The sequence below is a fragment of the Bacillus rossius genome, chromosome 1, assembly GCF_032445375.1.
Source record: "Bacillus rossius redtenbacheri isolate Brsri chromosome 1, Brsri_v3, whole genome shotgun sequence".
Lineage (NCBI taxonomy): Eukaryota > Metazoa > Arthropoda > Insecta > Phasmatodea > Bacillidae > Bacillus > Bacillus rossius.
Genome location: NC_086330.1, coordinates 216,539,302 through 216,565,638, shown reverse-complemented (window position 1 = coordinate 216,565,638; position 26,337 = coordinate 216,539,302). Strand labels below are relative to the sequence as shown.

At 36.9% G+C, this 26,337-nt stretch overlaps 1 protein-coding gene across 3 annotated transcripts in view; it reads left to right on the top strand.

Moving 5' to 3' along the window:
* LOC134527286 (rab11 family-interacting protein 4A) overlaps positions 1-26,337 on the top strand; it is a 620,480-nt gene that overhangs the window by 554,260 nt on the left and 39,883 nt on the right. For all 3 annotated transcript variants that reach the window (XM_063359829.1, XM_063359831.1, XM_063359830.1), the window contains exon 11: positions 20,306-20,551. In XM_063359829.1, coding sequence (XP_063215899.1) covers positions 20,306-20,551 — 246 coding nt within the window. The remainder of the gene's footprint in view (positions 1-20,305; positions 20,552-26,337) is intronic.

Sequence of the window (26,337 nt, the reverse complement as noted above, 5' to 3'; positions counted from 1 at the left end):
TTTATTTTAGAAGTGACTTTGATAACTTTTTTAGTTATTTTTAAGGTTTGGTTCGTTGGTAATAAATTATTAACCTCCATAAATGATTTACTTTTGCTTAGATGACTTTTTATTTGATATAGTCTCTGTGATTTTTGAGTTATTTTAGCTGATATACACATGTAGGATGGCATTCATGCCTTGGCGGGGGCTCGAACCCAAGGTCTCTAGCACGCTTATAACTGTCGCTATTATGGGAGAAATTTTTTACAAGAACCGAGGCCATACATACCAGCTACATGCCGCCCGACCCTGCACTCTTCACTCCACAAGTAAGTCTTTGTTGTGTTGACCCCCTTTAGCACCTTTCCCCAAGTTTACCAAGTTTTTTTTTCTATGAAGTCAACTCACCACAACGAAATTTTGGAACTACAGTTATTCTAATTTATGCTCTGCTTGCAAAATAACTGAGCAGAAAATTGTAGTCTAATAATATATTTTTTTTTTGCCGTCAGTTACTAATGACTATAACAACTGTCACGATTGATTAGCTATGTCTTAATGTATTCTTCAGAAATGCCCTTTCATGAACGTATTTTTTATCAAACTTTTTTATTGTTTCTTTATTTATGAATTATAGACCTAGCTAAGCCAATAACACGAAATAGTGTGATTTGGATCGCTGCTATTACGACGTATATTTATCATCAAATAGCGTTTAAAAATGTTGGTTGCGTGCGTGAACTCGCTAGTGATGAGCGCGCGACACAGTGAGGAGTCCGGCGGCAGTTTTAATCTTTTCCTGCCCCAACTACATTCCTAAGTACCTTTGTTACAGTATGTTTGAATAATAATTTTAAGTAATCATGTTACTTTTTTTCTACACCAGCAAACTGCTCAAGAGTAAAGATTTCTTTTAAAGCCTTTAAGCGGTACGGTGTAAAGCTTTATTGACCATGTAAATAACAACTGGGTCCGAAACGAGGCACATATGCGCTTTTCAGCCTAGTATTGTGCCACCATGATTTGCCTCTCCCCCCCCCCTCTATGTCTGAAATAGGATTCCACACTCTAGGTAAGAGCACCACCTTGGCCAACATTAACTTTAATCCTCCATTGTTTCTCATGATCTTAGAATAGTTTCAGGTCGTAAAACTATGAATAAATGTTCCTTTTGAAACCCATTAATGGAAAAAATATGAATGAGGATGAACTGTAACATTTTAATTGGATAAACACTGGCCTATTCCCATTGTAACACCACAAGCAGGTGTTAGTGTTCAAAACTCTGCTGATAAATGAAAGCTTTGGTTTAATTTATTAACATCGGTTATGAATGTTATGATACTTTAGATAGCACTCTGGTATTTGAGAACAGTTAAGAGGAGAATCGTTGGGTGAAATGCCTTGTAGAAATAAGTAAATAAATAAATTAAAGGTTAAAATACGAGCTGCCACAACTTTACAATAATTCAAATCAGCCTAACCTTTACTTTCATTCAAAATTATCACAATATTCATCTTCTATTTTAAAACATAGAATAGTACTTCTAGTTGAAACTCACTGCTGTCCCGAACGTTTTTAATTTGTTGGGTCAGATCGTCGTACAGCTCCCAAGAGTTGTCCCAGCAGTAAGATACAAAGTGATTCCCTCCCACTAGGGCAATAGCAGCTCCTAGTACATAACTTTTGCCTTGAATAGCTAGAGAAGTAGGAACTTCAGACAACCTAATGCCAGTATCAGTTGTTCCTACACAGGGTTCTAACATTACATGACCAATTGTTTTTTTTGTCACTTTCAAGTTACGTGAAGTGTTACATAATTTATTTGTATAAACCATCGTTTTGGTCACCGAAACATCAAGATTATGGATTCCACTAGCAACGTCGTTGTAGTTTATGTTAAAAAACATATCCCTTCTTACCTGACTATTGCTGAACATCCTTCTTCGCAGCAGCAACAATAAGTATCAACACTTTCCAGGGAATTCAGTGCTTTGGCGATAAATGCATCAACTGAATCTTCGGTATCAACTACGTTCGTCGCTTTACAAAGACGAGATGGCGATGAGGAGTATAGAGAGAGAAGTTCTCCTTGTTTCTGGTATTTGCTTGAATTTGCTCCATTTATCAGGAAACACTTGATGAATTCTCCGAATGCATGCCAGATTTTCTTAAGAATTCTCGATACCCACCGTGATCCGGAGACATGCAGGCCATCAAGTGGGAAACGGAATCGAATGGGCAAGTGTTATTAAATTGGTAGAAGGAACTTTTTATCTTTATAGGTCGTAAACAGTTGGCATTCTGTAGAATACCCACAGAGACCTTGCTCATCAGTGGATCATCTAATTGAAGCAGGATGTTAGGTTCTACTTGAAGATACATTCTTCGCTTCTTTAGTATGTTCTAGATCTGCAGGCACTGTATTACCTAAAAAAAAATATATACATAATATAATAGACAAATTGTGTGTCATATCTTTTATTATTGTAATATAGCTTAATGTTAAATTATGGTGAACGTACTAGTTGCATAATAAAGTACATTCAGATTACTGCTAGGCATTTTATGAAGTAAAAACACTTATATTTATTTTCTCCTTATCCTGAATGTGAAATAAACAAAATGAGATTCACCGATAACTTTACAATTTGTAAATTCAAATTTATTAAAATCATACAAAATTAATACAAATTAGTAAATCCAGTAGTTCATGTTCTCCATGATCATGCCTTAACAGATGAATGGATTCGAATGATATTTCAACAAACTTTATATTGGCAAGCATTTATTTATACAATTTTTATGTATATATTAACTTCCCAGATATTTAAAACTATTCAACATTTGATTTCTCTTACGAACTCTTTGAATTTTTAAATAAATTATAAACTTTCATTTAATATCTTAAATTTTTTTAAAGTGGATTATGTTTGTTTGACACCATTTCTTCAATACCTTATTTTCAGCTATCCATACATAACCATCCAGAAAAATCCTCAATATTTATTTGTACTTTAATAATTATTTCAGGAGCTCAATCATCAATCTTGTAATATGTACGAAACTAAACGATAAATATTTGACACCCCTTATAACCATTTTCAAAATTGTTTGAAGAGGTAATTTAACCTTTTTCTCCGGTCACTTTTTTTATTTAATGTCTCATATGTTTTATGATTTTATTTTTGGAACCTATGAATTTTTGTGATAATATCTTCAACATCAAATTCTTAACGACTTAACCATGTGAAAACATATTTTATTGCCGAAAAAAGGTACTTACACAACTAATGTAACTGCATTCAAAAGTAAAATCATTAAAATTAAAAATGGACATTAGTTCATGAATTACTTAGGTACTCATTTTGGGTGAGTTTGTTTCGGAATTGGTTTTACCTCTCCATTTCTCTACGTACATTAACTCCGGACTTGAAATGTTGTGGAACTCTTTAGTGTCTTTCTGCTTGGACCTGCTTTCAAAAGATTTTATTTGCTCAGCATGAGCTATTTTCGTGCTACCACTCAGAGCTTGAATATGCTTTGCAATGAACTTAGGTATGGAAAGAGGTGGGGGATTTGTGCATCAAGATTGCCTTTTTTAGCAACGAAAAATCCCCTTCAACTGGTGCTGATGTGGCAACTCTGTTGGGTGACCGAAATGCTTGTGACAAAACATTAGTCCATAGTGGGAAATATTTTAGCAATCAAGCTAAGTTATCCGCAAATAGTGGACAATAGTATGGATTGGGGTCCAGCCCAGCATTTTGTGAGCTCTCTTTAACTTGAGTTTTTATGGTTTCCACCCACTGTGTAATGTTACTTTTCCCCATTGCATCAGGTTCTTCACACAGTTTTTCATCAGGACTAATTAAGTTTTCCAGCGATTCGTCTGAAGAATCTACAATCACTATGATTTCTTCTAGCTTTGGTGTTGATAGCAAAGAACCAAGAAACTTCTTTGCTCCTTCACTGTTTGATATTTCGTTTTCTCCTGACACAGAAATGCCACAAGTTTCTGAAGATGACAAAGTCATTTTCGCCAAAGAAATATTGTGGAGTTCTTCAAATGTACTGGCTTTGAGCATGAAAGCTACACATCGAATGTAAAATTTCCTTACCAGTCTTCCATTTGTTGGGTAACATTTCCACCTGCATACGGTTTTAATGAGGTGAGCAACATCAACACGAATAAAACATCTTGGTAAAACATTATTTCTGTGCATTACAATATTGAAACACTCTTCCAGATATCTACTTAGACTCATGTCACTAAACGATCTTGCTACAGCACCTAACAATGCAAATGAAAAGTCCATTACACACTCATTTGGAGGAGTTTGAACTTCTTTGAACGACTTATTTAGCCAAAAGCTAATTGTTACTATATCTTGCATTCCACTAAGCATTTGAGATACCTACACTTATCACAGTGTTTCTGAAATGTATCACCACTTCGTTAAGGAATATATGACGTGAAACCACATCATGTTCATCCCTGCTAATTTTCTTACAAGGCTTCCTGTTGCATCAATACTTACAGACGGGAACTTCTCTGTTTTCAAAAATGTTTTGTACACAAAAGTTTGTTCTTTTGTCCAATAAAGTACAAAAAATTTGTCATAACTTATTACGTGAATCTTCCCGAAATATTTTGGTGATTTCTTCATTCTATGGAGGGCCAAAATGGGATCACTTATTTGTGGTGTCGGGCATTCACGTTCTTTTGCTTCTTCTCGTGCCTTTCGGCATGTACTGAGAGATGGTAAGTGAGGGGGTTCTGGATATCCAAATTCCATCAGTTCGTCTGCTTTTTCGCGTCGCCAGTTACACGCTCTTGTATGTAACATTTTGTTACCATATTTGAGTCGCTGCTGTTACGGTTAGAATTAATGGGCGATTTATGATGGGTTCATCATCTGCAATGATATTCATTACCATAGCACATTCGGACACGGAGCATCTTGCATGTGCTGTAATGAAAGGCCCCACACCACCATCATTCACTCGAACTTTGCACCTTTTAAAACTTATTGCGCATGGAATGTCACATTGTTCATAAATGTGTGCTGCCACAGCTCCAGCCCATTTCTGACCCTTAAGAACCCTCCTTTTTAATTTGTTGCCCTCTGCATATTGCACTTCTTCAGGTCTGAATGAATAGTAATCTTCATAAGGAATCCTAACAACGTACTTATGTAATTTTTTGCTTTCAAAATCGGATGATGCATCAGAACTTCCTTCTTCTCCATCTTCATCGGCTTCAGAGTCATCCAAGATATTTTCTTTGCCAAGTTTTTCATACCTAAGGTCAAGCAAGTTACGTCTGTTCTGCTGCACATAGTCGTGAAGTTGTTTAGGTTTGTAGATGGGTTTGTTGTTTATTCGTAGAAGACTGTCTTGGCATACATATTTCCAAATTTGAGACGAAGCGGTCCTTAAATACCCATTTTCCGATAAATAATCATATTCCAGAACTGCTTCCAAAAGAACTTCTTTCCATATAACTGCTGGCCTTGGCATTGCGTTGACTACTGCGTAAGAGAAACAATACAAAATTAAAAAAATAACTGTAACTAACAAAACACACTAATATTATAACCAATAAAAGTATTTGGTCAAGCCTTACAGCATAACACTGTTTCAAAACAAACATATTATGTCTTATTGAACAATGCCCTTCAACTGTAAAGAAAATAACATATAACCATCCACCTTGGTATCTTTTAAAGATTATGTTTTACGGAATATGATGTAAAGCCAGTGTATTTATATAACCGGTGAAATGTTTGTACTATGTAACACCATATTTGTACTTCAATATTCCAAAACTGTCCATTAAATATTTTTCCATATTCCATGCAGCGAAAAAAATCCGAATGTTTTTTTTTAAGTCAATGCATCCAACATTTCATATAGTAGGTATGTAAGATAATATTTAGGTGGTTAATAATAAATGGAACGAATTTGATAGTAAGAGAGGTTTGATATTTTGAACCCCTGTTTTTACGATAGTAGTTCCGAGTCAAAATTATTTCCACCCTTTAAGAGTAATTGTTGGCTACGTAAAAAATTTTCCTAAGACAAAACATTTTAGACAATGATTTGGAAGTTTAAAATAAATAAGAACGTATTTGATAGTGTTTTAGATCATTTTTAGACTTGTTAAAATCAATTGTTATAGAGATTATAGTTTATCTAATAAGGGAGATATTTTTTTTTTGTCCTTTAACTCTTGTTTATTCCACCCTTAGCACCAATGGTTGTATATATTAAAAATTATATCTGAAAAAATTTTGAAATAATATTTATAAGATTTACTTAAAATTTGAATGGATTTGATAGTGTACCGTACTAAGACTTTTTTTAAAAGTGAAAACTTATTTAGCCACGTTAAACGATTTTCGGTAGGGGCAAAACTTACGGGTTCGCGTCACCGACATGCTAGTGACATGTTGCGCCAGACTGGCGATGCGCAGCGGCCTGTGTACATGTATACGCATATATACACTAATACATTGTGTATACTCGACTGTATCATGTGCGTGTTGGACTTTTTTTGGATGGGTAAAATCTTGTGAGTTCGCGTCACTGACATGCTGTAGTAGCAGTAAGTGAAGTTAAATTGACCACGTGAAAAGTTTAATTTGTTTATATTGTGTTTATATTGATTGTTTAAACAGTGTTTTATATCATCATTATTTTAATTGTTTAATTGATGAATCACTCTGCAGTAGAGAAGCGAGTACTTAATATGCTTATATTTTTATGTAGAAAACACAGTTATTCCAAACTTTTAAGTTTTAACTTCTGTCGGCAGTCCCCATGACTGCTTTTCTTAAAAAAATATATTTTAAACCTCTGTTATTTTCCACCCCTTTCAGCAATGTTTGGTTGCATGAAAAAAAATTCTGACAAAAGCTGTACATAATGTTACGAACGTGAGCAGGGCCGCGGCTCGCACATGTTCGGAGCTGGCTGGCGGCCCAGCACAGCCACTGAACTCATGTGGCCGCCACAACATGAGATGTGCCGCGCGCGCCTGGTAGATAACAAGGGTCATCGCTTGCCCCCTCCTTCCCCCCACTCCCCACGCGGCGCTGTTAACCTGACACCTGGCAGCTGTGGGAATTCCGCCTGCGGTTGCGCGAGATCCCGGCGCCTTTCTCGATAAATCTGGCGTCGGGTCGGCGCAAGATGACGTGACTGGCCCAAGCCGCGCTCGTAACTTCTAGAAGTGGCGCCTGGGCCTATATAAGCCCGGGATGCTGGCCTCCGAGAGGGAGTTTTTCGGGCAATAGTGCCGCGGGTGCGGCGGAGTTCCGGGGCGAGAGAGTCTGCGCGTTAGTGTCGCGGGTGCGGCGGAGTTTCTCGGCGATAGTTGGTTGGCGAGAGTGCCGCGGGTGCGGTGAGAGTCCCGAGCGAAGTCCCGAGCGAAGTCCCGAGCGAAGTCCCGAGCGAAGTCCCGAGCGAAGTCCCGAGCGAAGTCCCGAGCGAAGTTCCGAGCGAAGCGTCGAGCGGACCCTCGTTGAAGGGAAGTGCGACAGCCGCGGAGTGCGGCGACGGAGTCCCGCGACGGAGGTCCACGAGGGGTGCTGCGGCGAGAGTTGCGCCAGATGCGCGGCTCAGCGAGGTGTTTGGTGTGTAAAAACCGAGTGACTGGGGAATAAACATTTTTAAGTGTAATTTATTATCATTATCAGTAGGACCTAGAATTTTACGCGATCGCGAATTTGGCTAAAATTCACATGAAAACGTGAAAAATAAGTACATTCGCGAAAACCACAACATTTCTATATTACACTACGAATATATCCCCGAAAAGTACCATTACAGTAGAATCCCGCCGATGCGACCTCCCTCTGATGCGTCCATTCCGTTTATACGACCGTTTTTTGAGAAACCGTAAAACATTTTAGCAGAGAAAGTCGAAAATTTGAGTAAAATCGGCTGAAAAACAAGTCTGTTACACTTTGTTGGGCGCTATGTGTTCACGTTTATCTTGGCGAGAGCTGTACTGTAAGCAGGCAGGCATACAAAAGACGGCTAGAAATAGATACCACCCCTCTAGACTGTCCACGCGGCAGTGTCTAGCCGAGCTCGGTGCGTCCACTATCCCACGAAAAGCCGTCTCAGCTGTCATGTTATCTTACCCGCCCGCACGAAAAGCCGCTGTGGTAGCTTCTGCGAGAGCGTAAGAAACTCGTCCGGCCAGGCTGGCGGTAGCGGCAGCTTGACGTCATAGGTGACGTGACATGACGCGACGCTTACATCTCCCATCCCCCTGCTAATTCTTCAAGGCTCATCCCTCCCAGAGCCACAAACCAAGTAAACCCCCCCTCCTTTTACATCTAACATTTCAACACATTCCCTCCCTTATTTCAACCTTTGCGTGAGAAACTGTCAGCATCCTCCTCCCCTCCCACACCGCGTGCGACAAAAGCCAGGTTGTATAGTCCTTTCTCGGTAAAATAAATATTTTTATGGGCTTATACGACTGTCCTTCGCCGTTAATAAATACTTTATAAGTTTAAGTTATTATGATACAATTTGTTTATTAGTCACACAGCAGTTTCTGCTGAAAAATCACTAATACCTCGAATTTTATTGAATAGAAAAATTTAGCAGGGCCGTAATTTTTTTTATTTTACTGCATAGTTACTTTTCCATCTGCATTCCGTGTTTTTTTCTTTCTTTTTTTAACGCTGTGAAGGGACGTGGAAAAGATAATTGCTTGAGCTGTCAAAATAAACATCGCTGACCCGGCAAGGGCGGGAGCGCATCCTGTCGGTCTGTCGCTGTGATTATCTACTCCAAAAACATGTCACAGCATTTCAGGATAGCATTGGTTGGTAACAGAAGCGACAAAATGTGATTTTATCCTTGGTTAGTGCGTACCAGCAATCTGATGCTCTCGGGGCGTACACGAATGTAAATAAACAATGTTTTCCCATTGAAAGTAAGGGGCGTATGATTTAATAAACAGTTTGTGTGGTAGTAAATACAATAATTCGTCGTAATTTCACAAATATGTTTGAATTCATAGTATTTAGAGTATTCATGCGTGATTCCAATCAACATTATTCTTTTGTATTGGAATAAATAAGCTAGTTCGTGCGCATTCTAGCCTTGTGTTCCGTGATTCAGGGAATTGTGCAGTAAATGTCGAACATATTTATTTCAGAAAGAATGCATAATTTTTGGTGTAACTCGTCGACATGTTATTAAATAATGATTGAAAGCCAGTAGGCGTCTTCTTGTCCATCTCGTTTGCTGGAAAGAATGCGTGATATTTGTGTAACTCTGTGCTTACTGCCATGCAACGTGTCTCGATGCCTTTATTTATTTATTTTTTGCCACAATGCACCTAAACCAACAGCAATCAAATTGTAGTGTGATTTTTGTCTATAATTTAATATGCCATTTATATTACCTATGCCACACTTAACATACGTTATTTTCCTGTAGGCCTAATGTAATATTGTTGAGAGTGAATTTCTTTAAGTCGTTGCTTTTAATTGGCCCCTACGTTATGTAGTGAACATGTATAAAATATGTATCTATATACTTATAATAAACTTTGTAAATGCACATCATATCTAGGTATTTCTAATGTAGGCCTAAATAGCTACCTACTTTTTTTGGCTTGTTAAATAAGTAGAATCTCATAACACAAATTAATTTAACATTTAAGTTTACTTAACCATTTTCTTATTGACACTAACTGAAGAAACTTTCTTGTCTGTAAATTTTAGCTCTTAATGGGAGGACAACATATCATTATGTCATTTTGTTTAGCTTATTTTGTTCATATTGTCAGATCTTCTGTGTGTACACGTTTGTACAAAGATAGACGTCAATACAAAACAAACAAAAAAAACCTTGCATAATGTTAATCGATGTACGCAAATGTGAAGCCTACATAATTAAATCATTTACAATCCCAGAATTCACTTGCAATCACTAACTAATACAGTACTTAATTCAAATCCGACTAAACTGCTATCGTGCTATCCCAGCATTGGCTAGACGCGCCCCGAAAAGATGGCGACCGAAAAGTAAACAAACAATGAGCGAGTACGCGGGTAAACCCACTTTGTCGCGTCTGTTACCAATTGTTTATTCTGTGGTGGCATTCCACTGCTGATATTTATTCACGCGCCAAGTTTAGTTGATTGTTTTCGTAAGAGCCTGTATGTAGTATGTTGCAACATATTTCTGTCTAGAGTTTGAAAATGCCGAATAATACTTTGAGTGCTCGAGACCGAGCATATCAGTATCAGAAACATGGGTTTTATTGTACTGACAATAGCACAGTAATGTGCAAATTTTGCAACTGTAAAGTTTCATTGGAAAGAAAAGATTCCATTGACAAACACCTAAAGTCGGCTAAGTATGTGGCATCGGCAGCCGAAAAAAAAAAAAAGAAAATTTGTAGTTGCAAATATCTATAGCAACGTGTCTGTTTTGTGCACCTAACTGTTTTGGATTTAGTTGGCTGTTATTATACATATTAGTCAATTCCTAGTATACATGGATTGTTTATTAAATATGTAAACTATTATATTCAATAACTGCACAATTTAGTCAACATTTAAAATACTGGTAAAATTTCCATTGCATAACGAAAATACCGACTTTAAACCACCGTTTTTCTAATTTGAAAGTACCGCTTTTTGCATACTGAAAACACCGAAATTTTCCAGGCCCTAATTATCAGGCATTATTTGTTAGTGATGTAAATATTGGTAATCAATAAAACTGTGTAGTAAAATCTTTAATTGGGCTATCCATTTATGAACCTGGTAGTTTTCCCACAATGATTATTAATTTGTTTTAATAATTTGTGACAATATGTTATGTAAACCATGATTTTTATTTTAAAGTGCACCCCTGTTTTCCTCAACCCCTTGCAGCAATGTTTCGTCTTTTCAAAAATTGTGTCTGAATAAAGATTTAGATAATATTCATAAGGTTTACAAACAACCTGAACAGATTCGATTGTGTGCCTTTAAGGGAGTTGTGAAATTTTTTGTCCTGCAAACCATGTATCATCCACCCCTTTCAGTTATGGTTGTTTGTATCAAAAAATTATTTTTAGAAATGTTTTGGTGTTCCTCCTAGGACACTTAATTCGTTCAAACAAATGTGATATTCTTCATACTATGGGAGTGTATACATATATACTTATAAGAAGACTGTACCAACATAAGTAGAGAATTTTTCCATTGTTAAATGTATAGACTCTAGGTAACTTAGATTATTTTCAACAAATAGTAGGTCTATATCTTACATATGGTACAGACAGATTCGGCTAAAATACTTTAGTTTTAAACCAGATATTTATGTAAAGTGTGCATTTGCAACTCCAGTTTTTTTTACATACAGAACCAATGCGTCTTAAACTTAAAAACTTAACACATTAAAATATATTTAGAACTATTGACTTAGACCTGAATATGTTGATAATAATTTATTGACTAATTCATTTATGTCACCCATGACACATTATAGATTATTTGTGTGAAATTTTTAATGCAATGACTATAATTTTTTTTAAATATTGAGGCATTTCATTTTTTTTCTGATATCTTTGAAATAATTATTTTCCAGAAATAAAATTTCAGGGCCGTGTAACAATTTAAAACTAAAATTTAAAAAAAAAAGTGTTCCTCTACACGTTTTCACATAAAAATAGTTAAAAGTAATTTCCCTTCAAAATTAAGCCAACAGACTTAGACTGAGCTATTTATTTTGAACTAGCTGATGTATCCGTGCTTCGCTACGGCTATCTGCAGGCAGAACAGTCTCGTACCGCTCATTATACATGCCCCTCCTCTTGGGTACGCTACTGCTGCGGCTCGAATGAAAAAAAAATCCAGCAATGCAATGCCTGTTGCCATGGAGTCGGAGAAGACATCAAAATTGCAAAAGCCTGTTGGCATGGAGACAAAAAAATCATCAACAATGCGATGGCGAAATTTAATCAATAAAAATTGAATTCGGCTGTAAGGGTTGGTTTTATTGAAATTTTACCCAGACAGTGACCATCTTCGTATCAAAAAATCATTAAGATTGGTTCAGTCGTTTAGCCGTGAACATGTAGCAAACAGACAGAGACAAAGCTACTTTTGAATTTATATTAGTATGGATTATTACTATAGAGTAACTAATTGTGCGTTTTAAATTTGAAAACCGTTTTCATACACTTAAAACGTAAACAGTACGAAACAAAGTTCAATATTTCACTAATTAGGTGAAATGTTTGGGAAAGCATAAGACAGTTATAAAATAAAATATTAAAAGAAAAAAAATCATCTTTAAACATTAGCATAGGGATGACATTAGTGAACTTGATCACTTAGGACTCACTTGACGTATTATTTTTAATCGTTAACATTGTTGGCAATACTTACTTGTTCGTGAACTTACAGAAGCCGGTGTTATTGCGTTGCTTTAAAATCTTCTCAATTGTACTTCTATCAAAAAAATTGTAAACCGACCCAACTTACACGTGTTTAAAGTGGTTAGAATCTAAAAGAGCATAAAAGATACAAACTTAAATAAAACAGTTGCCAGGTAAAATTATTTCCTAAACATATTAGTTAAATATAATTTCTAAATACCTTGCATTATTTGTTAATACGATCTACGAACAGTTTTAAATATCATGTTTGTTACGCTTCGTCACAAAGTCAGCAGAGAACTTCAGTTTCACTCAGTAACGTCCTTAATTTGAATTCAACAGTTGTCAACTGAGCGGCGGTGGCAACACTAGCGCTCCTAGACAGGATCGTAACATGAGCCAGCCCTCGTGGTTTTAACCGGTTGTGGGGGGAGGGGGGTGTTGATGGGAAGACCTAAGGTTCTGAGGGGATGGGGTGGAGGCCACGAGAGCACGTATCCTAATTGGAAAGGGGAAAAAAAAGTTGGTGTTGAGTGGCATGTTGTAGATCACGTTTGAACAGGAATATGTGAGTTACGTGTTCGTTTTTATTTATAATATTTATTGGTGTTGTAAATTCACGAAATACGGTTTGTTTTTAAATGTTGTTGACACATAGAAAACAATGACATAATATTGCGAAAAAAAAAATTGTTTCTTAATGTTGTTGTCATTTAGAAAAACATAGTTGATTTTTTGGGGGTTTTCTGTGAATAAACATTCCCGAAACATGTTTTCATGTTCTGGCCGTAATAGACAATTTGAAGTTAACATTAGTTTACGCATACTGGGTCAAAATGTAATTTTACAATTAATTCCGTTCCAAGACAAAGAAAACCTTGATGTGAAGGGTCACATGAGTGTGAACTATGTGAAAAGAAATTTGTAAATCTTTCAACACTTTGAAGGCATCAGTGCGAGAATCATCCTTGTCACGTGGATGCGCAAACAATAAGTATATTTTATTTTTTTTCAAATCGATATATCTATGAAACTATGATCGATGAAAAGGTACTTTTGTTTGATTAAACATGATTAAATGATATTCTATCATATGCAATATTAACATTTGTCATTTATATACATATGTGGTGGGTGGGGAGGGGGGGGGGCAAACTTAGTTTTTATTATAAACCAATATATTTTTGAAAATATGATTGATCAAATAGTACTTATGGTTGATCAAACTTAATCAAATGATACTCTATCATATCCAATATTAACATTTGTTATTTATATACTTATGGTGTTGGGGGGGGGGGGAGGAATTTGTATTTTCATTTTTTAAACCGATATATTATTGAAACTATGATTGATCAAATATGAATTATGGATGATCAAACTTAATCAAATGATAATCTATCATATACAATATTAATATTTGTCATTTAACTTATGTGGGGGGAGGGGGGTACATAACTTAGCATTTTCATTTTTTAAACAGAAATATTTTTTGAAACTATGATTGATCAAATGACTTATGGATGATAAAACTTGATCAAAAGATAATCTATCATATCCAATATTAACATTGTCATTTATATACTTATGTGGGGGGAGGGGTTCTATCTTCACATTTTCATTTTTTAAACAGAAATTATTTTGAAATTGATAAAATAGTACTTTTGGTTGATCATACTTGATCAAATGATAATATATAATATCCAATATTAACATTTATAATTTATACTTATGTTGGGGGGGGGGGGGCTAACTTTATATTTCATTTTTTTATATTTTTGTAACTATGATTGATCAAATATGACTTATGGATGATCAAAAATAATTAAATGATAATCTATCATATCCAATATTAACATTTGTCATTTATATACATATGTGGTGGTGGGAGGGGGGGGGGGAAAACTTAGTTTTTATTATAAACTAATATATTTTTGAAAATATGATTGATCAAATAGTACTTATGGTTGATCAAACTTAATCAAATGATAATCTATCATATACAATATTAATATTTGTCATTTAACTTATGTGGGGGGGTACATAACTTAGCATTTTCATTTTTTAAACAGAAATATTTTTTGAAACTATGATTGATCAAATGACTTATGGATGATCAAACTTGATCAAAAGATAATCTATCATATCCAATATTAACATTGTCATTTATATACTTATGTGGGGGGAGGGGTTCTAACTTCACATTTTCATTTTTTAAACCGAATTATTTTGAAATTAATAAAATAGTACTTTTGGTTGATCATACTTGATCAAATGATAATATATCATATCCAATATTAACATTTATAATTTATACTTAAGTTGGGGGGGGGGGGCTAACTTTATATTTCATTTTTTTATATTTTTGTAACTATGATTGATCAAATATGACTTATGGATGATCAAAAATAATTAAATGATAATCTGTCATATCCAATATTAACATTTGTCATTTATATACATATGTGGCGGTGGGAGGAGGGGGGGGGGGGCAAACTTAGTTTTTATTATAAACCAATATATTTTTGAAAATATGATTGATCAAATAGTACTTATGGTTGATCAAACTTAATCAAATGATACTCTATCATATCCAATATTAACATTTGTCATTTAACTTATGTGGAGGGGGGGAGCTAATTGCGCATTTTCATTTTTTAAACTGATATATTTTTATAACTTATGATTGATCAAATATGACTTATGGATGATCAAAAATAATTAAATGATAATCTATCATATCCAATATTAACATTTGTCATTTATATACTTTTTTTGGGGGGGGGGGGGGATAACTTCGTTTTCTTTTTTTAAACCGATATATCAAATAGAACTTTTGGTTGATCAAACTTAATCTAATGATGTTCTTTCACAATAAATATAAATATCTATAATTTTTAAATAGGGGGGGGGGGGGGGGGCTAACTTCGCACTATTTTTGGAAGTGCTGTAAATAAATAAACTAATTTGTTCAAATGAAAATATAATGTGATCAAATGTGATCAAATGATGATCAAACGATCCTATTTATGAAATACATAATTTTCAAACTTGAGGGGTGGGAGACTAACTACGCTCACGTCACCACTTGGGCGGTGGGCAGAGTAGGTATGTGTGTGTGTGTCATGGTGGTATGGTGATAGCCTTGTTGCTCCTCTGGGGTGAAGGGTCGCCCGCAGCGCCCCCCGCCTCTAGCTTATCGTACTGCTGGACGGCGACCGATGTGGAGGCGGCCTCTCACGTCTTCCGTGAAGAAGACCTTCTTCCTCAGCTCTTCTGGCACCGACTGCATGTTGTAGGGACCTGTAGAACGTCACGTAGGTCAAGCATTGCAAGTGTTACATTCAATCACAATAGCGCTTAAAACAAATAGCTGTCAATTTGAATTTAAAATTAGGATAGCATTTCACTTGTTACTTGGAAAAGCAAGCTGTCCTATAAATAAAGTGTACATTTAAAAAAAATTAGGATAGCATTTAATTTTTTTTAAAAAAAGCAAATTGGTATTTAAAACAAGCCAACAGTGAATTTTACTTTACTTTAAAACAAGCTAGCCTGTAAATTTTCTACGTTACTTTAAACTCAGACTAGCGTTTGAACAAGCTTTCTTAAATTGTACGCTACTTTAAAGCAAGCTATCCTGTTGTAAATTTTACTTTACTTTAAAATAAGCTAGCCTGTACATTTTTACGTTACTTTAAAATTGTTATAGCATTTAAAACAAGCTATCGTGTAAAGTTTAACTTGTTGCAGCAAGTAAAATGTCTACACACGTTAGACATACCGACAGTTCATTCTCCACGCGTGTAATGGAGGGATCTGCTGGCGCAAGCTGGCTCGACCGAGGGGTGGGAGGATTGGAGAGTGCCGAGGTTTTCCCACAACCACCCTCGGGAGTCAGCTGGAGAGGCAAGAAAAGCACTGGTGTGTGCCTTCTTCTCATTTAGCCCTCCGAGCAGTTGTGTTCCTACAACTACTGCTCGGAGGAAACATCAGCAGTGTTCTGTCTGCTAAACTCAAAACAGGAAAAATTTGGGAACAAAATAGAATTTAGTTGGGATGAGGCAAGTCACGAGCTGGGGAAGGGTGTAGATTTTTATGCCCCCAAGGTAATGTGCTGACACCATCTTCAGAAAGTCTATGCTTATCGTCTCCTGAAGACAGTGTTGTTCACTCTCTCTGTAAACATGGTGTGGCCTTGCGAACGGAAATGGTACTGGCTGCCAAGTATCCGGGAATTTGAAGGAGGCAATCCAGGTACTGAGGAAACAGGAGTGATTGCAGTGCGTGGCCTTATGCGTACAAGAACCACCCAAACAAATACCAGAAAAAAAAGATTCTATAGTTTAAATAAACTGATACCACAGAATGGCAAGTTCATATTGTTGCCAAAAAGTATAAACACTGAATGACGTGAAATTTGCACATGCAGTTATTCTTATTCTTAAGCAGCTTCTTACAGATATGTTAATATATCTTTTTTTTGGAGCTATTAATTTATAATAGTAGAAAAAGTATATTGAATAAAATATTATCATGTAATTAGAATTAATGTTAGTTTTTTGTGGCTTGAAGAAACATAAATTAAGAATTGCCTAACTTCAGCAAGCTGCTAGGGTGAGGTCCATTTCAAAGACTATGTTACGGACTTGCAACAACATGAGAAGTTTTACTGTTCGAAATTAAATAACTTCATTTCAAATGATTGCGAACAAAAAGTTACTACACTGTTTTATAACCACTATTGTTTGCCAAAATAAAACAACAGCACCGAGTGACACATAACATTTAACAAAATGTGCGCACAGAAATTATTCATAATCGAAGGTGTATGAGGAAGTGAAAATTATTTTTAATGTGATGGAAATTAATTTTTAAATTTGGAATTTGGAAATTAACTCTAAGCATTGTTTTGCGTGTAATATATTGTGGCAAATAAAATGAGTGAGAAATGGGCAGGATGTGCATCTCGCACTGTTATAATCTGACGAAAGGTTGTGCATTTTTCTACATTGTTAGTGAATCAAAATATACTTGCAGAATCTTTTAAAAAAATTTCTTGACGTGTGTGTGTAAATGGTGTAGGCTATATGTCCTAGTTTAGAATTTTTGGAATAATTTATATTAATGATGTTGCATTACATGCTACTTTTGTTACTTTAGGCACTTACTCGGTTGTTTTTCTATTTAGGTAAATAAGGGAAAGCATGTCGGTCATATTCAATGCCTATTAGTCACATAAAGGCATGGTACTCTCATGCCATGTTGGTCATTGCCTTTACTTTCATTTGCCAACATTCCTGTTCATTTGTAGAGATAGTGTTCTTCCATTGTTATGTTGCAAAGATTGTCAGCAGGTTTTTTTCTGAACATTGTGTGCGAGCTGCAAAATATCTAGCAAGTTAACAAAACTTAAGAACACTTGCATGACTTTATACCGCTTATTTAACACTAAGTAAGTATCTAGTGAAGCATTTGAAACCAAAATTACTGCCGTTTCAGTGCTACTTTCAGGCACAAATGTACGATTTTAAATTTAATATTTAATTTTTATAGAAGGGTACCACAAAAATAAGGTTGCATTTTTAATTTAATTTAATTTTGTTTCCATTACTGTACACTCCGACGTAATCTTGTGCAACCCAGTGCACCTGCGCTTGTTCGCAGGCCCAATCAGATACCTTTGCTGACATTTGGTGATCGCAGCATCTCGGCAGCGGTTTGCATCACGTTTTCTCCCTGTAACAGTATGACTTTCCGTGCTAGCGAACGCTAACCCAAGCCCACCGCTAGCAACTTTCATTTCTCGGAGGCAAGCATGGGTAAGCTGTTTGCCAGCACGTCCAGGAACATATTACAGTCCTCGGCGACGCCTCGGGACGGTCCACACGACGCCTTTCCCAGGCGACTTAGCAAGTTTAGACCCCCCTTCCCTCATCTCTCACCTGTGGCTTCACGAGAACTTCAACCCGGAGCATCGACCCCAGTGAACCCGCTCAGGGTACATGGTCTCTTCAAGGACATTCGCCCTTGTCAAACAGAGCCCTCAGCGAAGCCTGGCGGCGGGAAAAACCCCTAACCTTGCTCTGTCCGCCGGTGGCGAGTGTGCCCAGAGCATTCCAGCGGATGTTACTGTGACCCTCCAGGCAGGTTCTCATCTTGGCCGCCCGAGCGCACTACTTATCCCTCCCATAAGAGACAGCTTGTCACAATCGACCTTGGCAGCAGTTGCAGTGCGATTGCGATCTTAGTTCGCCTGAGACTCGCGTGAGAGCGCAGCAAGCGTTTTGCAGTCTGCTTCGCCCCTTCAGGCATCTCCGGACACCTTCGGGCAATCACCACCCCCCCCCCCCCTTCTTTGGATGGGGGCAGTTACTTCCTTTAATTAGGCGCCCCGACGCCATTTTTCGAAGATTCGGCGGGCAGCATCTGGTCTGTACGGACCACACGTCGCGATTCGCGAGAGTCCATCTCAGTTGTTCTTCCAAGACTCGACACTACGTCATGTAGTCGCCAACGTCAAGGCATAGAGGCCTCAATCTTATTTTTAAATTTGGCTGCCCGTAATAGTTTTTTTTAAATATAAATTATTTCTTCTTCTCTCGTCATGACTACCGCGAACTTCCGAGCCGGGAGCTGACTTCACCCCGCTGTTTTGGGTAAGTGGCTTTTCCCTGGGCGTAGATTCGCCCAGACTTAGCCGCCTGTTAACTAGTCTAAGCAATTTGGGACTTTGGTTACAGGCGGGTGCAAGATTAGGTGCAAGAATAATGTGCAAGATTAGCTGCAAGATTAGCTTCAAGACCCCAAATTAGAATGGAACTTCACTGCCAAATTAGCAGTCCGTGATTGAGCTCATGCAGTCAGAAGTTTTCTCCCCTCTCCGGTCGACATACAAGTTTCTACATAAAATGATTTCTTCTGGACTTTAATCTACCGAAACCTCCAGTACCAGGACAAAGGATTTAATTAAACCAGGGTCAAGTTCTACAGATATGATTTTTTTACTTTTATATGTATTTTGTTGCCCCGTATTTTGTATTTTGTTATTAATATGTTTTAATACATGTGTACTTAAAAGTTTAAGATAAAAGAAAAAAACTAAGTAAATTATTTTTTAAAAGGGCAGTTATATAAATCAAACCACCAGTCTTGTTATTTCATTATTATTCATCCTCGATCCACATAGCCTCCTAAGAGTTCCTAGTAGGTTATAAATAAATTTCTTTGTATGACGTCTGGGCACCTCTGTGATTATGGTTGTTGTTGTTTTGTTTTCTGGTCTGATGCTTCCAAGGCCTTAATTTTTACTTATTAATTTATTGAGTGTTTACCTGCAGCCCAGCGTACGTTACATTACAATACAGGAGAGCTATTGTGATAAAATTTTCAGGAATATCTCATATAATAAAAACAAACAATCACTACAATAATTTCTCAGAAATGGGAAGTGCAGCAGATGTTGCCACTAGCTACATTCTAGCGCTCCTTTTTGATGCTCTACACTCACCCTCACAGTGCTCTTTTCAAGACCAGTGTATGGTGTATAGTCATTTTATGCCAGACCTCACTCATCTCTAGGTGTCCAGGTGCCTGGCATAGTTGCATTAGCATTGCATTAGCTGCACTATAATTGTATTAGCATTGTATTGGCATTGTATCAATATGAAAAATACTTATTTAGCCCTAATACTTTTTATTTACAGTTCTACTTTTGAATTTGGCTAGATTAAAAAATAATATATTTTTTTATAAATGTATTGTCATGCAAGTGAATTTTAAATGATGTATTAAAATCAGAAATAAGTGTTGTTAAAAGGAAGGGAAAGTCTGTGACCTGTGTAGCAAGAAGCGCTCAGCACTGTGCAGTGGGAGAAGGCCGCGAGGGCTAGCAGTGGTGGTTGGTGGTGCTGCAGCTGGTGGAGGAGATGAGCCGTGAGCTGGCACACCTGAAGGAGATTCAGCATGTCGTTGCGTTGCCGGATGACGCGGGGCTGCAGGCGCTGCAGCTGCAGCTGGATGTGCTGCGCCAAGAGAACACTGGCTTGCGAGATGCCAACGAGGAGCTGCAGGCGCAGATGCTGACACATGGTCTCGAGCAGGGACGCACATTGCTCACGCACAGCCTGGCCGCAGAGTTCGAAGAGATGTCCCAGTCCGAGGTGAGTCGCTCGCGTCTGCTCGTAGCTTCGTGCTTGTCGCCCAGAGCTCTCCTTGGGATGAGGCTTGTTTTGTTTGTTTTTTTCTCTCTTGCTGCTATACTTCTCTATTTATACTTGTTTACCAGTTTCTTTTCGCTACCCTTCAGAAGCTGTAATATTTTTGTATAGCTGTAAGTGTTATGAAAAACAGTTTTTAAATTTTTGTAAATTAGCATACTGCCAAGGAATTTTTCGCTCACATTAATCTATCCCAGATTTTTTGAACAAATATCATTGCTAGTCATTAATCACTTCTCTACGTGTTAACAGAAATATTTGTACAATTACGTAAGAATGTTTTGTTTATCTCTTTATCTTGTTTCAATGATTTTCTTAAACTCTTTTATTACAGCATTATCGTTATTCTAATGTTTACATTGCACATACATAACTCCACATTTACATCAACCAATATCCATCTTACTACCCTCTCCACTGTAAACTGTATCTCGTTATCAACCAACGTCACAACATGCACAACACCTTCTCTTAAATGATATCTAATTGGTTTACAAATTCTGCGACCTACTCTGGTAACATACTCATTCAGAGGAGTGGTATAAACATCCAATTCATATTTTTTGATGTTTGGTACATTTCCTGATATTAAACTGTTATCCAAGCCTTTGAAGTCTGGAGAGCTAATTTGTCCTTTATCCTTTTGCACTTCTTCAGCACCCTCATTTTGGTCAGCATTATTATTCACACAAGTCACTGTAGTCTTCCACACATTCACTGCTTCTACAATTTGCATTTTCATCACCCTTACTGAAATTGTCATCACTTGTATCAGCGCACATACTATCTGGTAGTATTTTTTGACAGGATGGCCTGAGATACTTTTTCTACGCAGCAGTTTGCCTGACTTATCGCTTATTATGTACGACTTAGATGTTTTCTGTTTTTCAAGATGGTGGCTGGCTCCCACACTTTATTTTTCTGAACAACTACAGGTTGACTACTGACATATTCTAGGGTCTCTCTCTGTGCCATTTTGCCTAATACTGCTTAACATGCAACTGTTTGGAAAGTAACTTTGTCTTTGCATTTAGAACTATGTTGTTGGTTGCTACAGATATTTGTGTTCTAACAAGATGACTTATTAGAACATGAGAAGGTGCATACTCCAGACCAGCGAGAGGAGTGTTATGATATTCCATTAGAGCCAGCAAGTATTCATTTCCTGCTTCTTTGCTTTTGTGTAATATGTTTGTTGCAATTCCAACCTCTTTTTCTACCATGCCATTTGACTGATGGTAATGGGGACTGGATGTACTAAACTCAAACTCGTACTCATGAGCAAAGCATTTACTTTCATAAGATTGAAAAGGTATGTTGTTACAACTATAATTGTAGGTATTCCATTAAACCAAAAGATACCTTTCAGAGCACTTATTACATTACGTGATTCCTTACTGGGTAATAGCATAGTTTCCAACTATTGAGAGAAATGATCATAAACAACAAGGTCACTCGTGTCTTCTAAATAAAGAATATCAACTCCTGCCTTTTCAAATGGTAATGTAGGGACTGTGTGTGGGGCAAGTGATTCTTTTCTGTTAGAAATCCTTATCACAGACTTTGCACTCAGTCACAAATCTTTCTATATCCACACTCATACCAGATCAATAGACCAGAGTGTGCTCTGGATTGGTTTTACCTACTCCAAAGTGACCGTCATGAAGCACATGCAACCTTTTTCTTCGTAATTTTACAGGCACAACAATTTGATCCTCATAGAACAAGAGTTCATCTCCTATAAATGTCATTCTGAATCGGCCAAAATGGATGACAACTTACCGAAGCATGCATTTACTAGTTTTTATTGGTTTGACTAAATCCTTTATAGTCCAGTCATCTTAGTCAAAATTAGGTAAGTATCTCGGAATTTGAGATACCCAGCTATAAACTCGTATAAACTTGTATTTTGACATCTTAAAAGTTTTCTCAAAACCTACATATGGTAGGGTGTACGCGACTATTAAAATCTAAGGTCAAAGGTCACAAAAATCAATTTTTTGCAAATATCTCGTTTCCTATGGGTTTTTCGCTATTTTTATTTATTTGTCAATATTCCCTACAACTTTTGTTTCAAAAAATATTTTATACGTTGAATCGTTTTCGAGATAGAGGACGGAGAGCACGCGGTTAGAGCATCATTTAAGATCAACCGATAGTTCCGGTCAAAAACACGCCATATAAAGTTTATTAATTATTGATAAATACATAATTATTAATAATTTTCATTTCTTACTAAGTATTACATTATATTTAATAATTTTTTCATTTATTTAATATCTATATATTCAATAACACTTATAACATATTCCTAAAATTAAAAATTAATTGCTCAACACAATATTCTGCAACTGCAAGAGTGGTTGTGGTTCGCGATGTGGATGCAGGAAATCAGGGTTGCAGTGTTCTTTAGCTTGTGGCCAGTGTAATGGGCAAGCTTGACTCAATGCTTTACCATATCAGAGCGATGTCAATGAAGACAGAACTTTTTACCCCGAAAGCATGGAAGACCTGGAGACAAATGTCATTGAAGATGATAAAGAAGAAGACTTTGAAATACTATAGCTGTCAAAAGACGATGATGAAGAAGAAGAAGATAATTAAAATTATAAATTGTAGTTGTAATTTTTATTAAATTTTTTTAATTTCCACAATCGTATATATGGAATGATATTTTTTAATAAAAAATTAAGAATTTATTTATTTATTCAAGAAGTTATTAATATAAATTACATTAGAATTTAAATATAATTTAAGTATTTTCCTTAACAATTCTATAACTACACGGGCAGGTAAGTGTTATTAAATAAATTGATGCTGAATTAAAAATAGATACGTAAGTAAAATTCTTATTAAATATAATGTAATAGTTAATGAGAAATAAAAATTATTAATAATTATGTATTCATCAATAATTAATAAACTTTATATGGCGTGTATTTGACCGGGACTACCGGTTGACCTTAAATGATGCTCTATCCGCGCGCTCTCCGCCCTCTATCTTCAAAACAATTCAACTTATAAAAGAAATTTTAAAACAAACGTTATAGGGAATTTAAACCTCTGCAAAATTGATAACTAAATACAAATAGCGAAGAACCCATAGGAAACGAGATATTTGCAAAAAATGTGCAAAAAAATTGATTTTTGTGACCTTTGACCTTAGATTTTAATATTTGCGTACACCCTACCATATGTAGGTTTTGAGACAACTTTTAGGATGTCAAAATACAAGTTTATACGAGTTTATAGCTGGGTATCTCGAATTTCGAGGTGAACTTACTAAGATGATTGGACTATTATCACAGGCTCTTCTGCTAGTTTGCATTGGATTTCAGTTTTTTGTGCCTCATTCATTGGTATATGTTTGCTGACACTATCTACTACTTCATGTCTTCATCCTCTTCTACTGCATCCTTGATGTATACTAGTATAGTATATTTCCTGGTGAATAGTGTATATCCACGTGGTAGTTAAGCAATTTGAGCTTGCCGTTGGGAGTCTAGAAACCATGATTATAGCCACAGGTTTTTTTTCAATATAGGCACAAGTGGCTTGTGATCCATCAGAATTTCTACAGTTTGGCTATATGTAAAGTAATGAAACTTCATTGTAGCATACACAATTTCCAATAACTCTCAATTTGAGCCAAATTTTTCTCTGACTCAGTTAGGCTTCGTGAACCATATGAAATAGGCTGTCCATTATGAAGTAAGCAGCACCCAAGGCCATTCTGTGATACATCACACTGTATTGTGAGAGGCTTCTCTGGATCAAAGAATCCTAGGGCTGGAGCACTACTTACAGCAGATTTGATGGTTACACAGTCAGAGTGGCATTGAAATCACTACCAGGTGACAACATTTTTAACAGTTTCCTCAGAGGTTCAGTTAGTGTTGCTATATTTGAAATAAAGGGCCTCAAGTAATAAACCATTTGGAGAAACTTCAGTAGATACTTTCAATTTTGTGGATCTGGTAGGTGTTGAATAGCTGCAACTCTATTACTGTTGAAGATCTTAACAGGTATTAAGTGATCATTGGTATTATTGGCATTACTCTGATGTACTTATTACATTACTTTGTTTACACAACTCTCGTCTTTATTCCACATTCTCAAAAACAACACCGACTGGCTAGCCTCTCACGTCCGCCAACCGTCTCTACCAACATTCCCACTCAGTCATTACCAACTCCTACAACACCATACCCTTTTCACATTGTTTCAATGAAGCGTGTTGGTTGTCTGCTTACTCTCCCACTGCGCATCACTTGCACTGTTTCCTGCCTCCTCTTGCCCTCATCACCCCCTGTCTGGACCTCTGGAAATCCCCTGAATTCCTCTTCTTCACCATCGTCCCGATGCTCGTCATCTCTTGATGGGCTCTTACGTGTCGTTCTTGCAGCCTCCGTCTGGTCTTCATTCCCCCTGTTCATTTTGTTCCAGTCCTAACTTGGTGGTCTGGTGTGAGGTACAGTGTGGCACTTTCGAATGTGTCTTGTTGTACGCCGCAGAACCGTCCCGCCGTCTGTTTTCGCCCAATATGACCTTGGTGCCTCGTGTTTCGTCACTATGCTGCCTCTCCAGGGATCCCCTCTTCCTGTGCTGATTAGCACCGTCTCACCAGGTTTTAAGTTTTCCACGCCCTGTTTAGCATTTCTTTTGTACCAGGATTCTGTTTTCATTTGGTGGTCCTTGGCCTTAGTGTTGACATTTGTCTGCACCCTAGGTGTAAGATTCTGTGTGGTCATTGGCAATTCTGACCTCAGTGCCCTACTCATGAGAAGTTGTGCTGGTGACGCTTTTAGTGGCACTATGGGCGTGTTCCTATATTCTCTCAACAGATCCCTCCAATCTGTACCTGTGGATTCTGCTATCCTTAAGATTGCTTTAGCAATACCCACTGCCTTCTCTGCGTGCCCGTTGCTCTCTGGGTACCTAGGACTTGAGGTCACTAGTTTGCTGTGCAATTCAGTGACATATTGGTGGAACAGAAACGAATTAAAAGGTACATTATCAGAATAAATTATTTTGGGGTGACCATTAGTGCTAGTTACTGTTTTAAAGGCCTCAATAATAGAGGGAGCTGTCTTATCTTGAAGTGGGATAATCTCCAACCAGTGAGAGTAGTGGTCTACCATGACAAGATAGTTTCTCCTCCCATGATCGAATATGTCTGTGGACACTTGCTCGCATGGCAAGTGGACACCGGGTCTACTACAGAGTGTTTCTTTCAGCTTAGCTGGTTGTTCTGCTTCACAAACCCTACACAGTCTGACGTATTCCTTGATGTGCTTATTCATGGCCGGCCAATACACTGCTTGACTGGCTTTTGCTTGACATTTGTCTCTTGTGCCATGTTGAAGATCTTAACAGGTATTAAGTGATCATTGGTAGGGGAAAGTTGCATAAATCACACCCCTTAAGGAGATATGTTGTTTGCTTTTTAACGTTTTAACCTTTTTGAATATCTGAATACAGTTTTTGTGAATGCAGTTAGTAGAGATACACTGAAGAATGTCACATAACATAGGTTTTCAATAATATAGCTTTTATTGGCAGAAAATCAAGAGTCTACAATAAGTGCGATTTAGGAACCAGTGTCCTAGATCGCACCATGGCGGATCTTAAATCGCACTCTCACTTAACAGGCTTAAAATTATGACTACTTTATTTGTACATTTCTAAACACCATATTAATTGTATGTAATACAAACTTTGACAATTAT